The sequence below is a fragment of the Sturnus vulgaris genome, chromosome 19 (assembly GCF_052056855.1).
Source record: "Sturnus vulgaris isolate bStuVul1 chromosome 19, bStuVul1.hap1, whole genome shotgun sequence".
Taxonomy (NCBI): domain Eukaryota; kingdom Metazoa; phylum Chordata; class Aves; order Passeriformes; family Sturnidae; genus Sturnus; species Sturnus vulgaris.
In genome coordinates, this window is record NC_142261.1 from 9615139 (window position 1) to 9639211 (window position 24073).

Sequence of the window (24073 nt, forward strand, 5' to 3'; positions counted from 1 at the left end):
GACTTGCTGGGGGTCTCTGTGTTTCTCTGCTGTTGTGTCAAGCTTCAGGATATTTTTGGTCTGGGTGACTTCCCACTATGAGGGCTGATCTTCCCTCTCTAAATACACCACCTTTCTCCCCATCCCCACTATTTGAGTGGACAACTCCCCCAAAATTTGGCTTTGTTGCATCTTACAAAGTTGTGTTTATTTTTTTTGTTTCAGGTGAAGCTGTAAAAGACTCAGAGGAAGCAGCAGCACAGGAAGAAGAAGAAGAGGAAGAAGAGGAGGAAGAAGAAAACATTCCTGGGTGTACTTTGTTCATCAAAAACCTGAACTTTGCCACCACAGAAGACACACTGAAGGAGGTGAGCCACAAGGACACAGTGTTTAAAGGATTTCAGCTGCAGCCAGTGTGATCTAGTGGGAGATGAGAGAGCACTGGGTTCTACTGGGAATGGGAACATCACTCCAGGTGTCAGTTAAGATAAATGCATCTGAAACTGTTTTGATGGGGTTTAATTCCACCTAGAGACAGGTGGAGGCAGCAGAAAATCTAACATTCCTGATTTCCCATGTTTTCTGTAATGCTCCTCCTTGGGACAGGCAGTGCTGCAGCTCTGCCACTGCTTCGTGTGTGAGAGGCAGTGAATAAATAAATGATGATTTCTGAATGTGCTTTTCCTCTCAGCTTCTGCTGACATTGTGCTGCTTCACCTCAACAAATCACTTGGGAGAGAGCCTGGCATTCCTGAAGTTCTGTGGGGTGTTCATACCAAAATAAGGAAAGGCAGCTGGAATTTCCCATCTCTGGCAATTCTTGTAGCTGTGTAAAATGCCACATTCCATGGCCCAAGAATCCTGGACCTGTGGAGAGATTCTGGTCCAGCTTTGGACAAATAAATGTCCAGAGGAGGGCTGGCACTTGTCCCCTCTTGTTTTTCTGGCTTTACAAGGGAGTCAAATGGTTTGCTACCCTCTAGCCTCCCATTCTTGGGAAGAGCTATGTTCTAGAAACATCACAGGCACCACCCACCCTTAAGGCCTCTACCTGGCTGAGGGCATCTTGTAATCCAGAGTGTTCCTCCAGGGCCATTTCAGATCTCTGCACTATTTCTGAGGGGTGGGGGAGGATTTCTGGGAATGCATGTCTTGATCTCTTTAAAACTCCATGTGTGTGTGTATTTGCACAGAAATAATTGGATGAGGAAAGGCTCAGCTGCAGTGCCTGGCAGGTGTGTGCTGGGGGAGGTGGGTCTGTGTGGAAAAAGGCCATGCTGGCAGTTGAGTTGCAAGCCTGTGACAAAGGGAACTGAATCACGTGTCCAAATTCCTTGCAGACGTTTTCCAAAGTGGGAGCCCTGAAGAGCTGCACAATATCCAAGAAGAAAGACAAAGCAGGTACTCTAGATGTTGCTGTTCAATTCCTTCCTCAGCTGGTTGCTTAGGGCTCAGGTGTGGCATTGCTTCAGCATTCATCTGGCTGAGCATTTGTGTTCCTGCTGGCAAAATCCTCAGTGCTTCCAGAAGTGTTCCTGTCGAAATGGCTGCAAGCAGCACCCAAACCTTCCCCCAGGGTTCAGTCTAGAAGCTTTAACTCCATTGTGGGGTTTGTGGAGATGTGACCTTCTCTTGAGATCTTGAGATGGGAGAAGCCAAACTCCTTCAGGATGACAGAAGAGAGTGGGATGCAGGCTGACAGGGGCCGGTGCCCCGTGATGATTAAACCCTGCATTATCCTGGAAATGCCAGATCCTCGAGGATGCCTGGCTGAGAGCTGTGCTGAGTGGGCTTGGTTTGCCTTCTCCCTGCCAGCCCTGAGCCCCCCAGGCTGCAGGGATGAGTGCCTGTGCCTGTTATTGGCTGCTCTTGCTTCCCAAGGAGTTGGATGAAGGCTGGAGGGGCTGTGGCTTCTCTCTGGGAGTTCATAGCTTTGTGGCCTTTCCCCTTGACAGAGCTTCCCTGTCATGGGATATTTGGAAACTCAGATCCCCTGGGAGATTAAGAAATAAAGTGAATTCTTCAGTTCTGCTGGAGGTCTGAGCAGGCAGCACCAAGTGTGGGCTGGTCATGAAGCACCTGATCCCTTCTGGCACTGGGGTCACCTCTACACTCTGCCCCTGCTGAGGTTCTGAAGTTGAAAACGGGGTGCTGTTTTCTCCCCTCATTATCAACTGTCCCTTAATTATGGCTCCTGTATTAGGCAGCGAGTTCCTCAAGGATGTGGTGTGACTTCAGGTGCTGCAAACCTTTGCTGTGCAGGAGGAGAAGAGATGTTTTTGTTGTGGAAGTGGCAGCTGCTCACTCCAGCTTATGGGATGTCTGTCTCCACAAGGGATCACTTCCCCTGATTGTGACCAGCAGCTGCTTTGTAGTGTTTTGTTTAAAGAAGTTGCACTGAAAACATCAGTTTTGTGTGCAACATCTGTTATCCCCTCTTCACATCAGCACCAAAAACAGCTGATCCAGAGCAGTGCCTGGCTCAAAAATCTCAGCCAGGGTGCTGATGAGGAGCATCCAAGTCCAGCCATGGACAGGCTGGTCCTTTTCATGGGATATTAGGCTTTTGTCCCCTCAGTTTTGACAATCAGTGCTTGCTCCTGGTTTGTTTTTATATCTTATGTTGGCACTGCTTTCTTAGCAAGTCCCCTTTGTGTCCTGACAGGCACTTTGCTTTCCATGGGCTTTGGATTTGTGGAGTACAAGAAGCCAGAGAGTGCCCAGAAAGCTCTGCGCCAGCTCCAGGTGAGCCTGAGCTGCCAGGCTGGGACTCTTCCCAGAGCCTGGGCTGAGCCTGGCAGCTCACAGTGCAGCTGGGGATGTCAGTACTGTGTGTGTGAGCTGCACTGGACAGGTGGAGAAGCCTCTAAAATGGGCCAGGAACTTGAGGGAAGAGGAGAGATTTAATAAAGAGACAGAACTGTGGAGAAGTTTGTTTCTTAGTGCTGATCCAACATGGAAATCCTGGAAAATGTACAAGGGTTGAATTTTCATGAGTTTTCCTGTCAGGTGCCCCTTGCAGGGGGCAGAGACCCAAATATCCCCTCACAGAACAAATACTGATTAATGTTAATTTAGTGCTGCTTTGATTTTTAATGCTTTTATATATTTCTTTCTATTAATTGTATGCTTTTTTCCTGCTTTTTCTTTGTTTGAACTCCCAGGGCTGCATTGTGGATGACCATAAGCTGGAAGTGAAGCTCTCAGAGAGAGCTATTAGGTAAGGCTCACCTCTCACCTCATTAACATTTCAGCTGCAGTGATCCTTGGGAGCTCCTTCCCTTCCTTGGGAGCTCCTTCCCTTCTTCCCCAGCAGCTGCATCCTGAGGGATGTGACCAGGAGTGCTCCAGCTGTTGAACACATCAGCCTTTGCTCTGCTTTACTCAGTTTTGCTTGAAAGGAAAATAAAATGAGCAATGAGCTGAAGTGGGGCCCCAAAAATGAGCCCAAAGTGAGAACCAGGCAGAATTTTCTTTCCTGCTCAAGGAAAAATCCTCTGCTTTGGTGGCAGTTCAGGCAGCACTGTGAGTTCCCAGGGGTTTGAAAAGTTCTTGGAGAGAAATCTTTTCTGGGTAATGAAGTCTTTTACCTGTTCATCTGAGAGAACAGGAGCTTAAGACTAATATTCTGATCAAATCAAGACAAAATCAGGTTTCTTGCTTGATAAAAAAATCTGGATTTACCTCTTTTTATTTGAGCAATCAGGCACAGAGGAGATGGTTACTTGTGGGTAAATTTACCTGGAATTAGCCTTGGATTTTAGGGATTCCTTCCTAGTTCTTACTCAGCACAGAATATTCTAACTGCAAAGTTGCAAATTAATCCAGATATTTGAATGTTGGCACCTAAACACTGTCCCTCAGACACTCTGGAAACCCTACTGGAAGTGATATCTGTTAAATGTCAAAATTTGTTTGAAAATCTGGTTCCTGGGGACCACAAGCAGTCGTGACAGCTCCCTGTGTCTGCACTTTGTATTTCAGTTCTTTCATGAACCATTTTTATCCAGTTTGATTTTGAAAATCCCTTCAGCAGGTATCCAGGCCACAATGGGAAGTGCTTTGCTTTATGGAATAAGCTGCTGTCTTTTGTGTTAGGTAAATTCTGATCTTGTTTAAAATGCAAGACAATTCCAGAGGTTAAAAAAAAATTTAATACTCTGTTACAAAATTTCATTTACTGTTTTATAAGCCAGGAAGAAAAAGAATCAAAACTAGCTTACATTAAGCTAGTTTTTAAAAATATATTTATTAATGCATTCTCCTGACAATTAAAAGGCAAGATTTGTTGACAAAACACGAGTTGGTGGCAAATGTGAAATGAGGACCTCAGTTGGAGCAAGATGGGCTATTTCATTTTCAGATGTAGGATTTAAGGGTGTTTGGAATTTGATCCTTCTTGGTGTCCTGTGTGGCACTGCCAGTGTCACAACCAAGGATGCCAGTGTGAGCTGCTGCCTCAATTTTCCACATTGCAAATCCTGGGGGAGTCACAGTTCAGAGGGACTTTGCTGCTCCATGGTCTTTACCTGCCCTTCCTGTTGCCTTCCAGGCCTGCTGTGAAATCAGCCCGAAAGAAACAGATTGCCAAGAAGCAGAAAACTTCCAAGATCCTGGTTAGAAACATCCCCTTCCAGGCCACTGTCAGGGAAATCAGGGAGCTCTTCAGGTAGGAAAGTGCTTTGTGGGTTACTCTGCTGTGATTTTCATACGGGATTTTTCTCAGATTGTAAATATTGTGAATTTTCTCTTGTCTTTGTGGAAGAACACAGGGATTTTGGGATCTGTGTTCTTTTGTGCTGTGATTTAACCCTTGTTCTGTCCTGAAAAATAAGTGAAACTTTGTAAAAGTATTCCTGCTCCCAGGACAGGAATGTTTTGCTCACTGCCCCAGGCCCTGCCCTGCTGTTGGTTTGCAGGAGGGATTTTTCTCCTGTTCCCATCCTCAGTGTGCTGTGTTGGCAGGTGGCCTCTCTGGGCCTGTCCTAGCAGAAGTTGGGTGCTTTTTTGTCACAGCTGGGGCATTTCTTTCCAAAGAGGAAATCTGAGGTATTGCTTAACCCTTTAAAACCTCCCCAGGCCATGCAGTGCAAAGCCCCTGGCAGTGATCTCTTTGTGTTTTCCTGTGTTCATGGAATTCCAGCTCCTTTATTTGTGTGAAGATGTTCCTGTGTGCCTGGGAGGCTGTTCCCTTGCAGGCTGTGAGGAAAGCTCTGTGTTGCAGCACTCATTTGGGATGAATTCCAGGGATTTCACTGAAAGCAAAGCATGACTTGGCTTTTGGACAGGGGTGTGATGATGGTCACAACAAGAAGATGCCTCTAGAAAAGCAGAAGGTTTTTCTTGTGCCGTGCAGCTTGGATGCTTTTACTTCAATTCTACCCTGAGGGATCCAGGCAGAGCCCCTGGGCTGCCAGTCCCCATGCTGAGTTTCCTCAGCACTGCTAATTTAAATCCCAACACTCTGAGCTGCAGGTGTGACCCTCGTAAAGCTGGAGCCAGCAAAGCCGGGACTAAGGTGAAGTTCAAGGCGCTGGGAGGGTTTGTACATCACAAGCACAGAGCCTGTGGGGGGTTTTTGGTGTGGGTTTTTTCCCTCCTGTCTTGTCTAGCACCTCAGAGCTGTGGAGGGGAGGGGCAGGGGAACATCTGATGAATGTTGCAGGGAACGTGCAGCTTCCAGCTGGTGACAGCTCTCAGAGCATCCCTTTCATTTACCTGGGATATTCAGAGCTGGGGGTTTATCCTCGAAACACAAACCAGCAGCTTGGGGGGACACATTGCTTTCACTCCTGCCACCCCTCCTTTCCTCTGGAGCAGCCAAAACCAGGCACAGCAGAGCACTGCCCAGCACCTCACCCTCCTGGATTGCTTCCTTTGTGCCTTTAAATCAGCTGCCTTTGCCTGGAGCTTTGGGCTTGCTCTGCATTTAGGAACCTGTCTTAGTTTACCTTTTGTTAGGGATTGATTGGGAATGGCAAACAATCCTTTGGCAGTGGAAGGGCTGGCAGGGCTGCAGGGGGCACTCTTAGCCTGCCCAGGACAGCCAGCTTGGGGACAGCAAGGGACAGCCAGCCTGGGGAGCACCAGGCCACTCAGGCAGGCAGCACCACACAGGGTGACAGCCCCAGGTTTTACATCTTCCCTATTGTTTCACCTGCTCCACAGCCACCTTCCAGCTCTGCGGCAGGAGAAAATATTTTTAAAAATAAATATGAATATTAATACATATTAATTTAGAAATAAATATCGATTTGTGTGTGTTTATGTACACACACATATTATATACATCCACACAGAACCTATGTAATACACCAGAAAAATACATAGATTATGCCAATATTGTTAAAAAATATATCTGTAACACACTATATGTGTGTAGATACATTTATTTTTTCCTCCCAAACAAATATCTCCATGTTTGGAGCTTTGTCAAGGAACTCAGTCCCCCTTCTCAAATGGCCCCACAGAAGGTGTTGGTGACACTGGCTCAGCAAACCCAGCGAGCTGGGTGCTCTGAAGGGTGGAATTTTCAAGCTGCTGCAGCTGCTCAGCACTGGCAGTTCAGGGATCTCTGCCCTGGCTCCTTTTACACTTTTGGATCTTGTTTATGGATCCATCACTGGAATGCTCAGCCTTGCCCTGCACCATCCCTGTGTTCCTACAGCAGCCTGCAAGAGCTTCAAATTTTGGAATTTGGGGATAGCAGTTTCTGGTTATTGGATTGGAGGAAGGTGGTGCTTAATTAAAGTGTTTGAGAAGAGTCAGGAATGCTCTGATCAACAGCTCAGGTCCTCTGCCTGCAAAATAATCCTGGTTTAGCAGTTCCACAAGCCTCAGGTGCTGCCTTCCTCCCACCCCAGCCCCAGTGGCTTTGCTGGAGTGTGACACTGGTTCAGAGCATGTCCTGCCACGTTCTCCTGGAGGTTCTGGCCTCTCTTGCACTCTCAAGAGATTTATTTATCTTTTTTTTTTTTAAGATAGGTGTTATCTTGTTCAGAAGGAGAAATGCTGTTCAATTATAGGGGCCGCTTTTGGGCGAGGTGTGAAGATTTAGCTTTTGTGGGTGTGTTTTTTTCACCCATTTTTGTTCTTGATTAGATCCTACTCTTCTCTTTACTATCTAGAAAAATAACAAAAGGTAAATGGTGCTTAGTTCTTTGCAAAGAGCCACAGTTAGGGGAGGAGAGACAAAGGGATTGCTATCCCATGAAGGCTGCTAATTTTTGCTACCAAATTGTGGGGCTTTTATGGCAAGACTTTTTTTTTTTTTTTTTTTTTTTTTTTTTTTTTTAAAAGGAACTCTAGACGTGGCAAGCTGAATTGGAGATCTGTGAAAGGCCACATTTTCACAGATTGGAGGCCTGGCAATTTCTGAAAATTGGGCTCCTTTAAGAATCTATCAAATGAGATCCATGCAGCCTTCATTGGGAGTTCCAATTAACTCTTTGTTTCAGAGTTCCATCCTCCTTCCCTTGGCTGCACCAACACCGTGAAGATTGCCAATCAGGCTGATTTTGCAAGTGGTTTTGAGGAGATGGAAGTTTCATTTTCCTCAAAAAGGGAATGATAACATTTAGAAAAACACTTCTTAAGTTTTAGAAATTTAGAAAAGCACCTCATGCTGTTCGTCCCACCAAAGGATGCAATTCTTGGAGTTCTGTGTTTGGGGAATGAATCTGTTTCTCATATTCTGCAAAGATCTGAGAACTTACCATTTGGGTTTTATCTTGGATTTCTCTGGAATTTGCAGCAATTGTTAGTTCTGCCCTGCAGTTAGCTGTGGGAGACAAAGTTGAGAGGGAGATCAGGATTCAGTGTGGAAGGTGTTTTATTGTCCCTCTGGCCATCCCTTGCCTTGCACCTGTAGGAACTGCAGTCAAACACGTTGCACAGAGCTGCCAAATCACAGAATTATTATCAGCTGGGAGACTGGACTTCAGTTTGACTAAAGAAGCAGTGAGCAGAAAAGCAATTGGGAGGTATTGCAGAGCAAAGAACAGGTTATCAGGTGCATTTATCTCCATAGTCTGACTTTCCTACAGAGAAAGTAACACTGCTTTTTGTAAAGACCTTTGGGGGTGGGTGTCTCTTTTCATTTTAACTCCTTTGCTGACTGTTTTCTCTGTCTTGACAAAGACATGGCATTTATTGCATCTGGCAAAGCAAGTGTCTGGGCCTGATTAGGAGGAAAAAGAACTATTCCCTCTGATGGAGGGGAAAAGTGAAGTGGGACAAGATTTGGGAATCAGCCCTTTCTGGGAGAAGAAACAAATCTCTGCAGGGAGATGCAGTGGATAAACTGGCAAAGGTTTTTTTTTTTTTTTTTTTAAGGCAGTCTTTATGAAGTTAATTTTATAAGATGATGCCTTTCACTTCTTCTGACCTATTATAATAAAGTGTAGTTACCAGAATGGGCTTTTCATTTCCCATTATAAAGGACACGGTGGGATAATGAATCCGTCTGCCAGACATGCTTGCTGTTCACACCTTTCTCCCAGTAATGGCGTCTACATGACTGGAGACAATTTCTCCTTCCCCTGTGGAAGATGTGGAAAATCTGTGCTGGTGAAAGACACAGGAGGAGAAAAAAATTAAGGAAATACAAGTGAGTTTGTTAAGCAAGTGCTGGGCAGAGTTAATTAGAGCATTTCATGCAAACAGAATGTCCAGTGCTGGCAGGATTGCTGGGTTTCACTTTTAAAACCTTTGATGTTGTGCTAGAAATGGCTCAAAACCAGTTGCTGCTGCTTCTTAGCTGCTTGAATTTTGTCTCCATGCTGTCCCCCTGCAGTCAGATGGCCCAAGCATCTCCCTGGGGTGTGAGGGACTGCTGGGGGTAGCAGTTTGGGAGGAGCCATGTGAGCCAGGACAGAGCTGCTGATGTGCTGGGGTGGCAGAAGGAACAGGGGAATCACTGAACTCCCCTGCAATGCTGACACCTGTGCTTGCAAGAAGGGAGCACCCAAAAATGAGTCTTGGAGAAGCAGAAAGGCCCTGGGGAAGCAGCTGAGCACCCTGCAGCCAGAATCAGGGCTTGGATCCCACCTTCCTGGGCTCCCCTGAGAACTGGAAGGACTCTGGAATGTGCCTGGAGGCACAGCTCAGGTGCAGTCCTGTCACACACAGTGCTGGGAGCAGGGACCAGAAGGTGTTTCAGTGCCCAGCTGTGCAGTGACAGCTGGCAGGTGCCTCTGAGTTGGATGTGGTGGGGAGTGGGATCACCACATCACCTTCTGCAGGGAGCAGGTGGGGCCATGAGCTCTCCAGAGCCCTCCCCAGGCCCCTGCTCCAGGGGTTACCATGCTGGGTTGGCATCCCAGCACGTGTGTGGGTGTCTCTGGTGTTCCCAGCCTAGGGCTGGATTCCCAAGCCCTGTCCATTGGGATAACATTTTAAGGCTGCTTTTTGTGCTGAGAGTTCTGGGCCAAAAACTCCAGGGAGCTGGGTCAGGGCTGCTCCTGAGGCTGTGGTGATGGCACAGAGGATGATGATGGCACAGAGGATGTGGAGCCTGCATTAACTCTGGGTTCCAGCTCCTCATTGGAATGCAGGGGCTGTGCTGGGCTGCTCAGTGTCTGAGGAGGAGCCTGCCTGGCTCTGGGGGCTGCAGGATGCTCCTCTGGATTGAGATTTTCCCACCCTGGCATGCCTCTCTCTGTCACCCGTTGGCTGTGGGGTCTCAGCCACGCTGTTTGAAGGTTCTCACAAGAATTGCACCTTTGGATGTGTTGAGTTTGGTTTTTTGGGAAAAAGGAAGCTCTCTGGTTGATGGCTCCCTCTTGTCCTGGCTGGAGAGCTGGGCCCCACTGTTTGCTTTGATGTGTCTTCGGTTTGCAGGGAGAGCACAAGACAAATGTGGGGCTGTTGGAGTCCACAGAGTTGGTGGAAGGTCTGGAGCCAGGCTGGGAGATGCAGGAGAGAAGGCTCCAGGGAGAGCTCAGAGCCCCTTACAGGGCCCTAAAGGGGCTCCAGGAGAACTGGAGAGAGACTGAGGACAAGGGATGGAGGGACAGGACACAGGGAATGGCTTCCCACTGCCAGAGGGCAGGGCTGGATGGAATATTGGGAAGGAATTCTCCCCATGAAGGTGGAGAACCATGGCACAGGCTGCCCCCTGAAGCACCCCATGCCCTCTTCCCTTCCACACTTTGCAGCCTGGATCTCCTGCACAGCTGGTCCCAGGTGCATCCTTGCAGCCTTTTACCAATCCTGATGTTTCCATGCCCAAACTGCAGTGCCAGGGGACGTTGTACAGGAAAATGCAGCTTTTTGGGAAGCAGCTTGTAGGAATGAGCTGCAGGTAGGAATACAGGGATCTGCTGGGCTGCTTTATTTCTCTGAGTCTTTCAAACAGCATAAATTAAACTCATTTTATTTTATTCCCGTCTTCTCCTTGTGTACTGGAAATCCAAACACAGCAGAATTGGGTTGATATTCAGAGCCCAGAAATGGAACTGGCCACTTTAATTTGGCCACTCTCCAAAGCGAGCCATGGGGTGGGGGAGAGGGAAATGGGTTTGCAGTGCTGTTTTTCAGTTTGAATCATAAAGGTGTTTAACATAGATAAGGAAATGTTTAACTCTGTGTTATCTTAGCAAAGTTGCTTTAAAAGGTGGCTCTTTCCAAGAGCAGAAGGAAGATTTTTTTTTTCCTCAGCACATCCCTTTCCTGGGTTTGAATATTCATTACATACTAGTTTTTATATTTATTTTTTCTCCTTTTCTGCTCTCCACATACTCCAGGTCCCTTTTCTGCCCACCCAAATCCAAAACCTGGATTTCTGCTGTGCAAAAAGGGAATTTCTGGGCTGCTTCCTCCTGACTCCTGCCACAGCCTCTCTCTCCAGGGCATCCAGCCGAGCTCCCCGAGGGAACTTTAATTAGTTTTCCACACAAATTCCGCTGCTCAGCAGCGTGGAGGGGCTCAGGGAGGTGGAGTGAGGTAGGGAAGGGGCTGCTTTTGGAATGTCTTGTTCAAATGCCACTCTGGGGTTCTGATTTGGGATTTTTTTTTTGCCATTTTTTCAGTGCAGAAAAATTTCAGATGTGGGCAGGTGGTTCTCCGTGGGGAGCAAAACCAAAGCCTGCTTGTCCTATGTCCTGGAAATAACCCACTCAGGGTTCTTAGTGTTAGAAGGTCTCTTTTTGTCTGAATTAAGAAGAATATGTGTGTGTCTAAAAAAGGGAAAACATGGGATTTTTTTTTTTTTTTGCCTTCTATTGTGGCCAGTTCTTGTTCATTCTCAGAATTGTCCCTTTGGGGGCTGGCAGCTGGGGAATTGTACAATGTATAATGTTGAAATTACACTGGACTAAGTTTTGAGCTTGTGTCTCAGCCTTTCAGCAAGGGACAGTCAAGATGGTTATTTCCTTGCTCTTAAAATTCCTCTGTCTGTTGGATTTCTTAACTCCAGCCCTTTCCTGGTGATGTTGATCCATCCACCCTCCTTGTCTTTCACTTGTGTGGGTATTTTTCAGTCTCACTTCACGAGAAGGTCCTGAACAAGCCTCTAATGAATCACAGCTTTCTCCTCACGGTGACATCGTGTCCTTTATTTGCATCTCTGTTTGCATCATTATTTTTTTAACCTCATGCCTGCTGCAGCCTCTCTCCCTCTCCCAGTGCAGGAGATTTTCAGCCTTGGGATGTGATTGCAATTAAAGCCCTTCCATTGCAGAGTCTCTCAGCTCCCTTGAGGCAGTCCCTGTGCCCAAGGCCTTTGAACTGTGCTGCCTTCTGCAGCTGCTGGCACCGGCAGCGTTGCTGTCTGTGCCTTGTTTTTCCTGAAGAAATCAAGTTAAGGCAGATCAGGATGACCATCTGTCTTCTCACCTCTCTTTCCTCCTCCCCCAGCACTATCCTGAGCACTTCCAGGCATCTGGCAGAGGACAGGAGATCTTAAATTTGCTGCAGTTAAGCACAGGAGGAAGCTGCTGAGCCTTGTCCTCTCAGGAAGGTGCTGTGGTGGGACTGACCCTTCCCAGGCACCCAGGGATTCACATCAGCTGCCCGTGAAGATGGGATGGTTTTTTTTCTGCCCATATTCCCATTTATTAGCTACCAGGGAAGCCAGAAAACCACTTTTTGTTCTGCTGCCCATCAGTGGTCTGTGCACATCATGGTTGGGCTCTGGGCCTTGCCCAGGGCTGTTTGCAGGACAGGTCTGCACCTCCTCCAGCCCCTCATAGTCTTCATTTTTTTTTTTTTTTACATCTCTTTGTGAAACCTCACTTGGAAAAGCAGCAATGTTGACTTTTCCAAGCCCAGGAGTGCCAATCTCAGCATCCCAACAGGCTGGGGCGGCTCACAAGCAGCACCGCTGAGATTTGTGCCAAAATTCACCCTGTAAATCCCATTTCAGGTGGGGGCTGCACGGCCCTTCTCTGCTTCTCTTTAACCCAGCTCTTGCTCTTCCCACTCTTTGATCCCGTGCCAGCAGCTGAGGGGTTAAAAGAGTCTGGGGGTGAGGGGGTGGGGACGAGGTGTTTCAGCTGCTCATTACTCACTGCCAACTTCCCCCAAAATCATATTAATTTCACGCTGTCACGCAGGACTGCGCTGTCTGTGCCGTCAGCAGCCAGGAGGGTGACGGGGCTGGGGTGGGGGAGCGTGGCCGGCCCTGATCCCCCCCCAGCATGGCTGCCCTGATCCCCCCCCAGCATGGCCGGCCCTGACCCCCCCCCCCAGCATGGCCGGCCCTGTTCCCCCCCCCCCCCCCCCCCCAGCATGGCCGGCCCTGATCCCCCCCCAGCATGGCCGGCCCTGATCCCCCCCTCAGCATGGCCGGCCCTGATCCCCCCCCCCAGCATGGCCGGCCCTGATCCCCCCCCCCCCCCAGCATGGCCGGCCCTGATCCCCCCCTCAGCATGGCCGGCCCTGATCCCCCCCCCCAGCATGGCCGGCCCTGATCCCCCCCCAGCATGGCCGGCTCTGATCCCCCCCTCAGCATGGCTGCCCTGATTTCCCCCTCCAGCATGGCCGGCCCTGATTTCCCCCCCCAGCATGGCCGGCCCTGATCCCCCCCCCAGCACGGCAGCCCCTCATTCCCCCCATGGCTGCCATTTGTTTCACTCACTGCTGGCCTCTTTCCTCGCCCAGGTACCCACCCAGGTGGGGCTTGCCGGGGGATCTGACCTCCTCCCCCATGATCATTTTCCACCCTGCTGCCCGTGCAAAAACCCCATGAAATTGGGTCTGCTGCAGCAGGGAGCTCCGGGGGAGGGAGGCCGGGGAGCTGCCAGCCTGCCCTGCCCTACCTGTGCTCAGCAAGGATGCTGCTTAAAAGTTGCTTTTTAACCACTTGCCTCCCTTCATAATGCCAGTGAGCACAGCCCAGCTCTGCCTTTCCCTCCTGTCTGATTTCTCTCCCTTTTCTGCTGTTTGCTCACTGCATCTGCCAGAGCTGTCACCTCTGCAGGGACTTACTGCCATCAGCTGGGCCTCTGACAGCTCCCACACAAGCTCAGATTGCTGAGCCCGTCCTGCCTGGAGCTCACTCTCCATGGCAGGCATTCTGCTCCTCCCCTGCCGCTTGGATTGCTGTTACCCCTAGAGCCTGTCTCACCTTTTTTCCAGGTGTGTGCTTGCATTTTTTGTGAGTTGTGGCTCGAAGGATGATCCCCTTTTGTCTCATTGCGGCCACACTTCTTGGAGCTCTTGGCAGGGAGGTTGGACTAGATGATTTCCATCCCAAGCCATTCAGTGATCCTGTGAAATCCCTGTCCTCTTCATCCATTTCTGAGACAGGTGGAGAGCAATGAGCTTTCCATGAAATGGAGTGGGAACATCATCACTGAATCCCACGGTGCCTCAGGCAGTGCTTGCACCAATCACTCCCTGTCCTGTCTTTTGGGACTTTTCCAGGTGACCTGGAGAGACAAATCCCACTGTGCAAAGTGGCCTCTGAGCTTTGCCGTGGTCATGGCAGGTGACAGCAGCCACACTTTCAGCTGTGGGCACAGGATGGGCAAATTGGAAGCATGCCTCTGCTCCCAGAGCTGTTCCGGCATGAACAGAAAATAGGATGTTCTGTCTCTGGAGCGTGGTGCCTCCCAGGCTGCCTCACCAAGGAGCTGTTCTGTGCCTGCTTTGAATGTTCTGACCCCTGGCAGATGTCACATGTGGCCAGCTGGGCTCTTGGGGACAAACCTGAGCTCAGGAGAGCTCGGCAGCCTCGTGTTTGAGTCACCAGCACAGCTCCCACATCCCCGCTGCGCTTGCGTGCATTTGATCTTCCCTCTGTGTTTCTCTCTTTTCCTGGTGAAAATAATTAATCAGGTTCTTTTTCTAAGTCATCCTGCAGCTTTACAGGGACGAGACTTAAATAAGGATTCTCTTTAAAGCAGAGCTGTGTTAAAATAGCTGTGTGCCTATAAATATCTCACTGCTTCTATATTTATTCTCAACTTGGTGCAGGAGGTTCTACAGTTGAATATGAGATATATTTTTATTTTTTGGATTGTTGATGCAGCTGGTATCTTGACAGCAAGGCAGCCTTCTCCAAAGGATGCCCTGGGTACACCTTTGGGTTCCATCTGTGTTTCCTAGTTGCTAGTTGTACAAATTTCCTCTTGTCTTTGAACGGAGCTGACTCATAAGAATCCTCCAGGAGCAGAGATTTGTACCAGACCCTCCCGTGAGCACTATTTTTAGCATAACTTATTTTTTTTTTTACCAGAGCTGCACTCTGATCAGGATTTTCAAAGGAGCCCAGGAGAGATAAATCCCCAAATCTCAGCGCTGTGGGAGCTGCAGGTTCCTTTGAAATCCTGACCCTCTGGTGATTAGGGCAGTGACTTGGTGGCTCCTAAGCCCTGGTCCTGCAAGGTGCTGCGTGCTGGGAGAATTGTGGCTTAGGAGTGTGAGCTCTGAGAAGGGCTTTGCAGGCATGGGAGGCTCTTGTTGAAGGCTGTGCAAGGATTGAGATTTCATGAGGTTGGGATATAGAGACTGTGACTGCTGTATTTGTGCATCTCAGGGGCAGCTGCCAGGGGAGCGTGGTTGTGTGCTCCAGGGAGGGGATGTGGGGGAAGATGTCCTGATAGAGCTGGTCCTTTCTCCACCTGACTTGAATGTCTTTTATCTCCCCCAGCAAAAAAAAAAAAAAAAAAAAAAATAGTAATTACTCTTAGGAGTAACTAGTATTACCAGTAGGATTAAGAAGGAAGATATTATATTGGTGAAATGAGGGAATTTGAGAGTGGCTGGCCCATGACAGCAGAGGGGACAAGAGCCCTGCTGTGACCAGAACCAGTTCTAGAAGATTGCCCAAGAGAAGAGAAGCAACAACAAAACCTGAATAATATGAAAGTGGGATTTTCCCCCCCCATCCTGGTTTGGGGTGACCTCTTCCATCACACATCCACCAGTTATCCTTAAATCCTCTGAATCACCAGCTCAAACTCTGTTGGGGTGGCTTTGAACTCCCAAACTCATGTCAGTGCTCAAGTTCAGCAGTGCTGCTTAAACTTAGGGCTTCTTAAAGCTTGTGGTGTTCCCTGTGCCAGCTCTGCACCTTCCCCTATCCCTTAGGAACTGGAAATTGTAGGCATTGAGGTGTAAAATTTCAGGAGGAAGTTTGTTCCTGCTTTCATTAAACAGTGAATCATCATCTTTAAAGCATGGAAATAAATGTGGAGAATAGGCAGGTGTCTTCTCCAGGAGGTGTCAGTGAGTCCTGGCTGCTTTTCCTTGATGTCACCAAGTCTAAAATAGATTTATGGCAAGAAGTAGATTTAAAAAATACTTCCCACCCCAATGGTGCACACTCTTCCATCATCAAGGACCAGGAAACAAAGCAGGACCTGTGCAATACCCCATGGGCAGGCTCAGGTGGGAAGGGCCATCCTGGGATCTTGCTTTGCAAGAAGAAAGATGGGAACAAATCAGGAGATGACCACGTCCATCCCTCCATCCTAAAGGTGTGTGAGGCTGCTGGGTGGGGCTCTGCACATCCCATCTGCTGCTGCAGGGGCTCCAGGGCTCTCATTCCTTTCTTCCACACTCAAATTCCAGCATGGGAGCCAACTCTGGAGGGTGAAATGATGGTCACACTATAGCAACTGTACCTGGCTGCCTCCAGGAGCTGGGAAAATCAGCATGGATTGGGAGGAGCTGCAAAGGGTGGCTGCAGGGACTTGGTGCTGCTCCCACCAGCACAGCAAATCCAGGCACAGGAAAGGCCCCTTTTCCCACCAGCCTTTAAATCATTCTCTCCCGAAGTTAAAACCTCCCAAAGTCGGATTAAACGTGGCAAAATTAACAAACCAAACCTGGTTGCAGCACCTGCTTAGAAATGACTTAAGTGGAGGGATATTAAAATTTTAAGACTTGCTGCTGTGCTGCTGATGGAGGATTTAAAAAAATAATAATTACTGTTGTGGGTTTTTATTTTTTTCTTTCTGCTTGGTTTTCAGGATTGGTTTCTGTTTAGCGTGCAGCCTAATTGCGTAATTACACGATAGACTGGAGTAGAATTTAGTGTGTGTAATACCAGTTATAAAGAAGAGCCCTAATTATGTAGATCTTCTCAGGTAAATAATACATCAGGGGCATGGAGTGGCCTAATTACTGTTCTGAAAACCTGCCTAATGACTAATTTACTTGGAATTTCAGAACGCTTTTGATAAGGTCCCTCATAAGCAACTGTTAAGGAAAATAAATCGAGAAGGGATAAAATGTTTTGCAGTGTTTTTAAACAAGCCAGTTAAGCCACAGGAAGCAGCCAGTGCGTCCTCATCCAGCATCTTGAGGAGAGGGAAGATCCCTTGGCTGCCTCCTGCTCTGGGGCCAAAGCTGTTGTGTTCCTGATCCTGCTTTGCCACGAGCTCCAAGGGAGGCTGCTGCCACTGTCCACTAAAAATAGGATTTGTGGGCCAATTCCCAGCTGCTTGGAAGAGGAACATCCATGTCTACATCATCCCTGGTACTCGTAGTAGTTGTGGTGTTGGGCATCTAAATAATTTTTGAGGATCTGTGCCAAAATTCAATAAATCCTGGAAGAACTAAACTTGGAGTTTGAGGGAGTGAGGGCAATCCAAGACTGGAGCAGCTTCCCCAGGACTGTTTTCTAGTGGATGTAGTGGAGGGAAGTCAGAGCTGTGCCCAGCAGCAGTGTTATTCAGGGAGATGCTGCAGTGAGAGGAGCCTGGCTCTGACCTGCCCCAGGAGGCTCTGGCAGCAAGGCCAGGTCTTCCCACAAAACTGGGTTTGGGAAGGGATCCACAGCTTGGAGCAGGCAGCAGCACAAGGGAAAAAGGAATCACAGAAAGCAAAACCCAGTTGTGCTGCAGCAGCAGATGAAGGGGCCTCCAAACAGAGACAACGCTCCTGGGCAAAGGGGAGAGGAAAGCTGGAAAAACTGCTGATCCATGGAGGAGAGAACAAGGCACAGGCGTGGCTGTCCCGTGTCCTGCTGCCTTTTCACACACATTTTGCAGGTGCTTTGATTATCCAGCAGGGAATGAAGGATCAGTGCTGCACTGGGGACCTGCCTCCTGCTGTCACTTCATCTGGGGACAGGGGGACACTGGGACCCGTGTTCTGCTGCCAAACCCCTCCATCCATGGCTCCAGAGCTGGAGGAAGCCACAATTTGATTTGGCTTCAGGATCCAGAGCTTTCCCTCCCACCTTGTCTTTCTGTGCCTTCATTTGCTGATTTTCAGAGGTGAAGGAGACATTATTGATGCTGCTGCTGATAATGGTAATAGGGGAGATGGGTGCCAGATAATTCCTGAACTCTCTAACAGGATTTAAGCTAACAAGAGAGGAAGGCTTTTTTCCTCCCTCCTTCCCTTTCCCTTCCTCCTTTTCAGATATTTCCTGTGCTGGGGATAACAACACCAAGGAGTGTTAAATTGGCTCTGAATGTCCACCCCTGGCTGTCCACATTCTTGTAACGATTTCATTAGCTTGAATTATCCACGTTATTTTCTTGTAATGGGATTAGCTGTCCTGGAGTCAGCTGAAGTCCTGGAGGGAGGCAGGAGGGCCCTTCTGCTGCGTATTCCATTAACTCCCTCATGCAGGGGGTGGAACTGGCCATGGCTCAGCCCAGGGGCAAAACCATTTGCCAGGGTCCTGCCTTCCTCAAGGAGGAAGAAAGAAAAAAAAAGGACCATTACTGTATTTTTTTTTTCCTCCCCCTTTTAATCAGCAAATGGGTGCAGAGGCAGAGCCTGTCAGGGCCATCGTTTTCTGAGAGGGGGGAAGGTCCTGTTTGGGGGAAAAAGAATAAAAGGAAGAGGAGCACTGCCAAGGGATGGAGTGAATTGTGTGGCTGCAGCCTGCTCTGGGGCTGAGGCTGTGCAGGCAGGGGAGGGAAGGACTCGTGTCTGTTTTGGACTCGTCATCCCTGCCCAGAGCCATTTGGGATGAGCGGTCACGGTCACGCTGCCTGGCTCAGCCTCCTGAGCTCCAGCCTGGGGCTGCCAGCAGTCACCAGGGGGGATTTGGGCAGGGCTTGGCAGAGCAGGGCAGCAAGAGGAGAGCAGGAGGACATGGTGGCAGTAGATGGCAACCCAGGAGAAGGTTGGCAGCCTCAATAAAGGTTTTCATTATCAGTTTTCCAGCGTGGTTTTGCTGTTTTGTTTTTCTTGAAGGAATATAAACTAGACAGGGGGATTTAAGTCTGCTCTGTGCAGTGGGACCTCTGTACACATCTGCAGAACGCTCAGGGTGGTTTTTGTGGTTGTTTTCCAAGATGTTCTGAGTTTTTGGCAGTGGACAGATTCATGGTGTCATTTGTGCTTTCCTCCTCAGAACGTGGCAACCCAAGAGTCTGTGATCAGCTCATGGCTTGGGGGTGCACCAGGATCAAGTCAGATGAACACATCTGTGTGTTTGGGACTTGGAAATACCCATCAGGGATGGACAGGTCTGGCCTGTCCCAAAGATTTTGCACTTTAAATGCTGCTCTTTGAACATGGGAAGGGGTTGAAATGGAGGGAACACTTCCCAGCTGGAGAGATGTTTACAATTTCTTAGGAAGAAATTCTTTGGAAGGAACTGTTCCCTGTGAGGATGAGGAGGCCCCTGGATCCCTGAAAGTGTCCAAGGCCAGGCTGGACAGGGCTTAGAGCACCCTGGGACAGTGGCAAGAGTGGAACTAGATGGAGGTACCTGTCCCATGAACCAGCTGCCCTCACTGCTGCCTGAAGCTGGGGGGTTTTCTGGAGACCAGGGAGGAAGGAAGGGGAGGAAAGAGTTTTTCTGGAGCCCTCCTGTATGCCCATTCTCCCGTGGGCCATGGCTGTGGTGGTGAAGGATGTGCAGGCTCCTTCTGGTGACCAGGCATAGCCAAGTGAGCCGTGTGTTGTCTCCTGAGCTGGAATGTGCAGTTTAATAGCAATATAATGTCCTATAATTAGCAGGCAAAGGACTTGCCTCTCAGCTGGCCTGTGCCAGAAGGATATAATTACAATCCCAAGGAGTGATGTTCCTCTGACCTGCAGCCAGCTTGCAGTGAGGAGGAGGAGAAATCTCCTTTTCCTCCCTGTGTTCAGCCAGGGAAATGGGATAGCAGCTGGAAGAGCTGCCAAAGCAGCAGGAGAGCAGCTGATAGCCAGCCCTGCCATGGAGAAATGCTGCATCTCTTGTGGGTGGGAGAGAGGGGATGTCCCTGCTGGCATCTCTGGGGTGCACCCTGTGTTTCTGCTGAGCTGGGAATGGGTGATTTGTCAAAGGAGAGCTCGTGGCTGTCGCTATTCTGCAGCCCTGTGGATTATGGCTCAGGCAGGGCCAGCACAGGCTTTTTCTGGTTTCTCAGCAAATCTGGATGGGTTTAAAACAAAGGTTCTCATTTAGGAAATAGGAGTTGCAGTGTTTGTGGAGGCTGTCATCCCTCCCAGCCAACAGCAGGAAAACTGCCAAGCCTGGGAGAGCGAGGCGTGAGGACAGATCTGCCAGCCTGGCTGGCAGGGCCTGCAGGGACAGGGGAGCCCAGGCAGAGCCACGTCCTCTGCACCTCTGCCCTCCCCTCCAGGTCCTCATTCCACTTGGGATTTCAGAGAAGAGCTGTTGGACTCTGTTTTCCATGGATCTGCAGGAAGGAAGGTGGGAGGAGTTGGGGCAGCCATGTCCATGGCAGTCACCAGGGGCTCTCCCATCCTGCTGCCTCTGCAGCAAAACTCTTTGGTTTTGGCCCTCTCTAAACTTTACTGTACTAATTGTGAGCAGCTCCGTGGGAGTTTCACAAGAGATTTGGGATTGCTGCACACCTTGGCCACACTGAAATCCCATCCCAGTGTGGTGCCACCAGGAGCTGTGGGGGTGTCCTGCCAGAAATCCAGGCCAGGCACAGGGGTCCGATGGGCTCATCAGGACAGGTTCAAGTGTTGTGCAAAGTTAAGCCAGGCTGACTGCAAATAAGTCAATGTCTCAAGCCTGAAAGGGCTTTGCTCCCATAACCAGCAGGTCCTTCAGCCCTGCTGCAGGGGCTCAGGAGCACGTGGAGAAGGCATGGATGGGTGAGTGAGTATAAATCCAGAAACCACTCTGGTTTCACACTCACTGATGCTGGAAACTTCCCTGTAAACCATCCTGCTTGAGGGAAGGAGCCTGGGCTGGTGCTGGCAGCAGGATTACTGCTCTCTGCCCACTTTGACAGGAGAGAGGCACCAGCACCCAGAGGAACCCCACCCTGGGCTGCCTGTGGGTTTTTTGGCTCCATCTGTGCTGGAAGGGGAAGGAGCTGGCAGTGCCACCAGTTCTGACTTGCTGTGACCCCCCCTGCCTGCACAGCCATCCCAGCCCCATGGAACACATTTTCAAACAGCTCCCTGAGATCTTATGGAAAAGCTGTTTTCTTCCCTCCCTTGCCATTATGCTCTGGTGTCACTTGGGTGATGTGCTCCATGCTTTTCCTCCTCCCGTCCCCACAATCCCTGCATGGCCATCCTGGAGCCTGCCCGCAGCTAGAGTGGGAGCAAACGTGTCAGCTCTGGCTTCCCTCTGGCTTCCCTGGGTACCCGAGCCTGGCACCGCGGGGGTAATTGGGTTTCCTTCTGCCTCTTCCTCTCTCTCCCCCCCAAACCCAGGAGAAATAATTGGAAAAGAGAGGTGTGAGTCTGTGCCTGGCACCGGGGAGGAGAACATTAAAGGCCGGAGCTCTGCGCTTCATTCGCAGCTCCCGGGCTGGTAATTGCTGTGTTGTGGTTTCTAATTAGCGCCGCAGTGGGGGGGACAGTGTTCCCCTGCATGGCCCCACTGGGGTCAGCCCTGTCCCCTCGGCTTCCCTCACCCCTCCACCTCCCCTGTTCCTGGATCCATCCCTCTGGAAGCCCCTCTGGCTCCCACTGCCCAGGACGAGCTCTGGGTCTGGATCAGGTCTCCACTCCCTGCACACCTCTCCAAGTGCAGGTGGCTTGGACTGCTCTGAGCTGGGGAGGAAGGAAGAGCCGGTTTCTCCAGCTCTGCCCAGGCTGATGTGGGTCAGCACAGCTTCCCTGGGACCCTGAATCCAGAGCCATCCTGCTCCTGTGGGTACCTCCTGGCCCATCCTGGGTGCTGGTGTCAAAAGGACACGTTGGTGTTTCAGTGCACAGACTGAGACTTCCCTTTGAGCAAATACTCTGCTTCTGTTCCTTCAGCAAATATTCTGCTGCTCCCAGGCAGTGCCCTTGATATTTTTCATGGAGAGACTGGAGCATGCCTGTGGCTCTTAGCTCCCATTTTCCCTAGCTGGATGGGCATCTCCATGGCTCAGGAGATCTCTCCTTGCCTCTTCCTTCACCCATCCGCAGCGTTTGAGATGCTCCGGGGATCTTGGGAGTCTCTGTCACCCCCCACCCCCTTGCAGCAGGACCTCTGGAAGCCACAGGCTGGGAGCATTCCCAGCAGCTGAGGCTGCTCCCTCTCCTGTGCTGGGGTTTGTTTGTTTGTTTGCGTAGCTCCAGCTCGGAGGGGGCAGGAGGGAGAGAGGGAGGGAAAGCACCGAGCGGGAGACGTGCGGATTCATTTTGAAGCTTCATAATGGTGCATTTACACACCACGTTGCCTAAGGAAATTGGGTGGATGAATGCCTGGTCATGCTGCCAGTGCAGCAGGTTAACTCCCAGGATTTAGCTTATATCATTTCACGAGAGCGTTTATGGCCTTTACTGTGTTTATTCCCAGGTGCTCTTTGGCACTGCTGTATCCCAGGCTCCTTTTGTGTATGCACGCCTGTGTGGAGATTTTCAAATAAAATAACACATCTCTTCAGACCTGGGCCACATTAAATATTTATTGCCTGCAGTTTGTGCATATGTGTTTGATAAATGGGTGCGAGGGGAGGAGAAGGGGAAGCCGGAGCTTGGCAGCAGGGAAAGCATCGGCTTTGTCCTGGAATTTCTCCAGGGGATGGCACTGGAGAGGGGGAACATGGCAGCATGTGCTGCCTTTGGGGCCATTTTTTGGGTTTTTGGACAAAGTGGGACGGCTGCATGCTTTGGTGCTCAACCACAAGTTCCTTCTGTGGGACAGGAACCCCTTATCTCCCCATTCTTGGATTTCCATTGACACTGCAAAACTTGTCTGAAATGCTGTTGGATATGGAGTTTGTTGTGGTCTGCTGGATTTGCCTGTTTCCCTTTCTACATCCAGAAAGCTTAGGTAAAACCAGTTTATTCCAGCACAGAAGCTGCAGGATGGGAGAGGCTGAAGGGTTAGAGCGAGGAAATCCCATCATAAAAAATGCCCAGGATCCCTGGAGTTGGAGGGGCGACACCTCTGGGGATGGAGGAGCTATTCTGGAAACTGAATAATTCCCTGTGGAGCCATGCTCTGTCTCCTGCCTGTATCCTGTGCACCCCAGCCCCTCTTTAAAGGTGCAAATAAATCTGTTTTAGTGAGATCTGGAGCAGCCCTTGTTTCCTGGAGATGCTTTGCCCACCCTGAGCAGGGCATGGCATTCTGGCTGGATCTCCTGAGGGAAGTGGGAGCAAAGCAGTTACATTAATGAAGTTTTTTGTATTGTTAAGTTTTATATCCAGAATGATCCTTGAAATCCAAGCTGGTTTTAGCTGGTTGTGTGTGCTTTGGAAATGGGGCTTGCAGGGAGGCAGAGTGGCTGCAGGGCAGCTGGAACAAGACTCACCTGATGTGAGTGACCCACTCAGCGTGGCTCTGCAGCTGGCACTGCCCAGGTTGGTGGGACAGGGGTGACCCTTCCCTTCATCTCATGCTGTCCCTGCTTTTCCTTGGATCCACAGCACCTTTGGAGAGCTCAAGACCGTGCGGCTGCCCAAGAAAATGGCAGGAACGGGATCCCACCGGGGCTTTGGCTTTGTGGATTTCGTCACCAAGCAGGATGCCAAGGTGAGCTGTGCTCCTCCCTGCCCTTCTGGCACTGCCCCAGCTGGGAGGGGAGCCTGGAGGTTCTGTCCCACAGAGGCTTAGCCCAGGTTTGGGGCAGGCTGGTAGCATTTCCCAGGAAAGCTGCACTCAGGCTGAAACCCCCACGTGGGCAGCAACAAAACCCACAACTCAAACCCTAATGGGGATAATTTCGGTGCAACTGATAAAATAACTCAAAATTCTTGTAATACAGAAGGACAGGAGCTTATTTTTCAGGTTTGTCAGCAGCAAGGTGAGACAGGATGGTTTTGACCCAGCATTAACACATCAGGAAACCTCTGCACATGTCCCACCTCCACCACTGCCTTGATTTTAGGGCAGATTTGGATATTGTGGCTGTTACCTAATTTGTAACCTGTGCAAGTCTTGTGTTCACCAGTTCTTGTGTGTGTTTTGAGAGCCCCCTGTGAGCAGCCTTACCCTGCTGCTTTCCCAGTGACTGTGCCAGAGGATCAGCAGTTATGGCTTGGCCTAGTTCATTTATTTTTGAAAGCTTTCCTATATCTTGAAGTTCCATGCTTTTAGCAGAAACAAGGGCATTGCAGCCTGGCTGATGGTATCCTACTCTTGTCCTTTGCCAGAGGTTCTGGAGCAGGGTGGATTTCATCCTGCTGCTGATTCCTGGTGATACATGCAGGGTCTGGAAGGGAGTGGCTGTATGCACAACCCACGGGATGTTATTGCTGGAGGGAAGGGACCACATGAGCCCCCAAAACTCCAGATTTTCCAGACTGAGCAGAGATGAAGGACAGAGGA

The 24073-nt window shown here is 49.8% G+C and overlaps 1 protein-coding gene and 1 long non-coding RNA gene across 2 annotated transcripts in view; one reads left to right on the plus strand and one right to left on the minus strand.

The window, feature by feature from the left end:
- Positions 1-24073, plus strand: part of RBM19 (RNA binding motif protein 19) — a 51459-nt gene that overhangs the window by 10089 nt on the left and 17297 nt on the right. Inside the window, exons 17-22 of the mRNA XM_088176210.1 lie at positions 205-347; positions 1320-1380; positions 2645-2724; positions 3144-3199; positions 4532-4648; positions 23173-23278. Coding sequence (XP_088032336.1) covers positions 205-347; positions 1320-1380; positions 2645-2724; positions 3144-3199; positions 4532-4648; positions 23173-23278 — 563 coding nt within the window. The remainder of the gene's footprint in view (positions 1-204; positions 348-1319; positions 1381-2644; positions 2725-3143; positions 3200-4531; positions 4649-23172; positions 23279-24073) is intronic.
- Positions 6961-8529, minus strand: LOC148221650 (uncharacterized). The gene is made up of 3 exons (XR_015807693.1): positions 8389-8529; positions 7691-7759; positions 6961-7098 (listed from the first exon to the last, which is right to left on the minus strand). It is a non-coding gene; the product is annotated as an uncharacterized LOC148221650 (long non-coding RNA).